A 4665-nucleotide genomic window follows, 5' to 3' on the forward strand; every position below is an offset into this window, starting at 1 on the left:
TTGAGACCAAGGCCTGTTTGTAAGTTTTTCTCAAAAGCTGTAGTGTTCATCCATATTAAAAGGTCTTTCTGCATGAGACTCTGACCAAGAATCTAAGTGTTCCAGGAATGTTCCATAGAGAAGGGGACAGAGGGCCTGGAACTGGCCATCAGGTGTCATGGCTGCCCTACATGTTCTTTTCCCAGAGAGTCTTCAGAAGACACTCAGTGCAGGAAAGATGGGCATCGAGCTCCAGTCTTCTGAATGCTAAACATTACGACATTAGCTCCAAAGCAGTCACTCCAAGGAAAGCAAAAGAGACCCTGTACAATAGGCTGGAGTCTATGACTGAACGGATCTTCTGGGCATCAATGAGAATATGAGTTCAAGAAAACCACCACAAACCCTTGAAAGCACTTTTGCAGTTTGGAAAGCTTGGGAATCTCCTTTTATTTTACTAGAGTTAAACTAGAATCTTCACGTGACCTAAGGGGGTGAGGGATAAATTTGGAAACATTTGCCTATATGCCCCTTAAATTTGGTGGGTGGTTGTTAAGAACTTGAGGTATATGGTCTCCAGTTCCCTCTGTGGTCCATGATGTGTGGTTCATGATCCAGGTACCTGTATCTGCTGTAGTAACTGAGGATACTGTTCTCTGGGATCTGATCCCTTCTGCTGTATCTCTGTGTATCACAGGATATCTTGTGATGGAAGGGACATTAGTCACATTTTCCAATAACTTAGTACCTATTGAGAAGTATAGAGAAAGGTATCTTAAGATACCTACACCTAGATATCTTAAGGTATAGCTGAAGACCTGAGTATATGGTATGAGTGTGTGTATGCGTTTGTGTGTATTGTGTATGTGTGAGTGTGTGTGTGTGTGTGTGTGTGTGTGTGTGTGTGTGTGTGCTTAATGTAAGGCCCACAAATCCAGCTTCATCAGATAAATACACATACTTCAGGTGTTGAGTAGATCTGGGTGCAATTTTCTGTGTTGATTCTTGACTTATACTTTTACTGTTGTCAACAGACACCATGACCTAGGCAAATCTTATAAGGACAACATTTAAATTGGGGCTGGTTTACAGATTCAGAGATCCAGTCCATTATTATCAAGGAAGGAATAGGGCAACATCCAGGCAGGCATGTTAGAGGGGGAACTCAGAATTCTGTAGCCTCATCAAAGGCTGCTAAAAGAACATTGACATCCAGGCAGGCAGGGTAAGGTTCTTAATGCCCAAACCAGCAGTGACCAACCTACTCCAACAAGGCCACACCTATTCCAATAGGGCCCCTTCTAAAAGTGCCACTAATAGGCTGAGGATATATAAGCCCTCACACTTCATATTTAGTGTCTTTCCTGCTTAATGCTGCTTACAGTTGTGTCTGTAGAACTGACACTAAGTTAGGGCTTCCTTGGCAGATACAGGACCTTGGCCTGCTGGTTCAAATCCTAACATTCAGAATGAGGAGGTTGATTTCTTTGAACAGTTAGGTAGTTGGGACAATATAAAAATGAAGATAACCATGTTGTCTGTCACACATGGACAATGGATTTGAGAGTAGCAAATGCAGTGGATTTATGAGACGAGAGATCAGGCTGCCAGCAACAGCATTGAGCTTTCTTATTATCCATCAGGAGAATGGGTGATAACCTTGACACTCTTATAGACCCGGGCCAAGAATTTCTTTCTATCATTCTGGTACTCAGTTCTCAGAGTCTTGCTTGGAGACAATAATCAAGCACACACAGAGAGAACTTGCTATAAGAAATTTATTTGGATATAAAGAAAGAGAAAACTCAAGGACATAACATGGGACAAGTAACAGTCTCCCTTAAGTCATATGACAAATGGCTTCTTCTCCTCCTCCTCCTCCTCCTCCTCCTCCTCCTCTTCCTCCTCCTCCTTCTTCTTGCTCAGCGGCAACAGAGACGGTAGATGCGGCCATTGAGACCACATGCCCCAATGAGCCGTTCTCCAGAAACACAGGCTCCGATTCTGCAATAGCAGGCTTGACCTGCCTTCACAACTGGGGAAGCAGATATCATAGGAAGTACTTAGTGCCTGACTCAGCAGGGAGGAAGAATCTTGGGCAATATTTGTGCTGGGTTAAGTGGGCTCTCTGCCTTGAATATTAGTGACAGCAGCATAAGCAATTACAATCAGTAGGAAAAAATACAAAAAATAATCACAAAACTAAAGACTAATGCCCATTTGTCTTAATTTTGTTATCATTCTATGTGCTCCTGTCATTACATAAATATCTAACTCTATGCCAATTTTTAAAATAAAATAGACAAAGTAAAATGTAAGTGTAGCCATTTAGATCTTGAAAAAAAAAGTAGTCACTGAGTCTTTCTAAGTATTATAACCATGATATTCACAAACAAATGTTTGCAACAAGAAACTGATCTATTTGGCTCTTGCTGTTCACTGAGGAAAATAAAGAAGTAATAAAGTTGAATGAGTGGCCCAAATTCAGAGCTTACCTCTACCCCTCCTCTCTAGCCCATGTCTCGAGTATGATTATGTCTCTCACCTGCATCTTGGAGAGCAGTGCCTTTATACCATCCAAAGGATATGGAAATATCCTGGTCGTCCATGACCATGTCCTGGTCTGGAGCCGCCTTAGCTCTTCCTTGGGGAGACTCTGCCTGGGTGTGGAGGGCCAGCAGGAGAAGGGTGGTGAGCAGAGTGAGCATCCTCATGGCTGTGGGTCTCCTAAGGGGTGAAAAAAACATCAGGTCGGTGTGTGTGTGTGTCTGTGTGTGTGTGTCTGTGTGTGTGTGTGTGTGTGTGTGTGTATTTGTGTATGTGTCCCTGTTTGTGAGTCTGTGTGTTTGTCATGTGTACGTGTCTGTATGTCCAAGTGTGTGATGTTTTGTGTGTCTGTGTGTGGTTCTGTGTGTGGTTTTTGCCTGTTTGTGTGTGTAGATCTGTATGTGTATGTGTATGTGTGTATTTGTCTGTGTGTGTGTGTGTGTGTGTGTGTGTGTGTCTTTCTGTGCATATGCGGGTGTATGTGAAGAGAAGAATCTGAGATAGATCCTGCAGGGAGACAGTGTCTACATTGATAAGGAAAGGGATTTCTCCTTGAGGACTTCTTGATACTTTTGATCTCACAGCTTCCCTCATGACAAATGGTCCAGTGTTTGGTGGCTGTATTTGGTTTAAGCTGGTGAGGCTGAGGAGGACCCTGCTATTGTTTCCTGTTACCTTTTGGATTATGAACTTATACTTAAATGAGTGTTTACATTTTAATGTTAAAAAGAAGAAAAGAAACAGCAGTCTCATGCATTAAGTCTCAGGACCAATTCCTCTAAATCTTTAAAGATGTATTTTTATCTGCTATCTGAAGGTGACACCTGAATCCTGATGGTGTAGAGAGTCAATGCTTGCTGACCACATTGGCCTTATTTCAAGTAAAGTAAAGACCTGGAACTAAGAAGTAAAAGCATAAAACTACTGGAAGAAAATTCAGAACTGGGTCTGTAAAGTGATGTCTTGCTTGAAACCAAAGGATCTGGGAACAAGGCAGGTGGGCAAGGGGGATTGTGGGGTTGCACTAGGCTTTTCAGCCTTTGCGCAGGTAAGGAAATAAATATCATGGTGAGGTAGCAAGTGAGAACATGGTATAAAATATTAGCAAAGGATACATTTGAAAAGAAACTAGGGGCTGGAGAGATGGCTCAGTGGTTAAGAGCACCGACTACTCTTCCAGAGGTCCTGAGTTCAATTCCCAGCAACCACATGGTGGCTCACAGCCATCTATAGTAAGATCTGGTGCCCTTGTCTGTCATATATATGCAGAACACTGTGTATGTAATAAATAAATAGATCTAAAAAAAACGTTTAAAAAAAGGGGGGGCAGGAGAGATGGCTCAGTGGTTAAGAGCACTGACTGCTCTTCCCAAGGTCCTGAGTTCAAATCCCAGCAACCACATGGTGGCTCACAACCATCTGTAATGAGATCTAATGCCCTCTTCTGGTGTGTCTGAAGACAGCTACAGTGTATTCATATATATAATAAATAAATAAAATATTTAAAAAAAAGAAAAGAAACTAATATCCAAAATATATAGAATATGGGTGCAGTAGCCAAAGCGTACCAATAACATGAGATATTTCTTACACTAGACAGACATGTTAAAGATTATATTATTATCTCTACTTCAATGACAAGGGCAACATTTATGTTTTGGGAAGTTTTGTGAGTTTCCCCTTAACCAGTACTTACTGTTTTTTTCTGATACCAGAGACCCAGCTAGAAGAACACTAGAATGGGGTCTAATGACATGGCATCCTCCAGAGCACCCTTGCCTTTAGGGAGTCCCTTGTACCTAGGCCTCAGTGACATATCCATACTTTGAAAATTACATTCATTACTTACAGACCTTTGGCGTATGCAGGGAGAGCAGAGCAAGAGACACAGCGCTCTTCTTTCCAGGCCTTGGGATACAGGAGCAGCTGAAACATCTTGGATAGACTTCCCCTATTTAAGGGTCACTTGTGATGTCTTAACTTTTTGTGGTTAATTTCTATTGGATATCTCAAACACCTGTGGTGCAAGGGCAGTTAAGCAATTTGGAAAGGCTGGGAGCAAAGCAGGGCTTACAAAAACGACTTATTTATCGAGTCCAACACAAGAGAACATCCATTTGTCCATCACTATTCACTCCA

General features: G+C 42.0%; 1 protein-coding gene across 1 annotated transcript; it reads right to left on the minus strand.

The window, feature by feature from the left end:
* Nucleotides 1-1743: 1743 nt before the first annotated feature.
* LOC116914889 (neutrophil antibiotic peptide NP-4) lies at nt 1744-4430 on the minus strand. Its single transcript, XM_032919333.1, has 3 exons — nt 4380-4430; nt 2525-2706; nt 1744-2014 (listed from the first exon to the last, which is right to left on the minus strand). Exons 2-3 carry the CDS (start codon nt 2691-2693, stop codon nt 1902-1904), a joined length of 282 nt encoding a protein of 93 aa, XP_032775224.1. The 5' UTR covers nt 2694-2706; nt 4380-4430; the 3' UTR covers nt 1744-1901.
* Between the last annotated feature and the right edge of the window lie 235 nt (nt 4431-4665).

The sequence above is a fragment of the Rattus rattus genome, chromosome 13 (assembly GCF_011064425.1).
Source record: "Rattus rattus isolate New Zealand chromosome 13, Rrattus_CSIRO_v1, whole genome shotgun sequence".
Taxonomy (NCBI): Eukaryota; Metazoa; Chordata; class Mammalia; order Rodentia; family Muridae; genus Rattus; species Rattus rattus.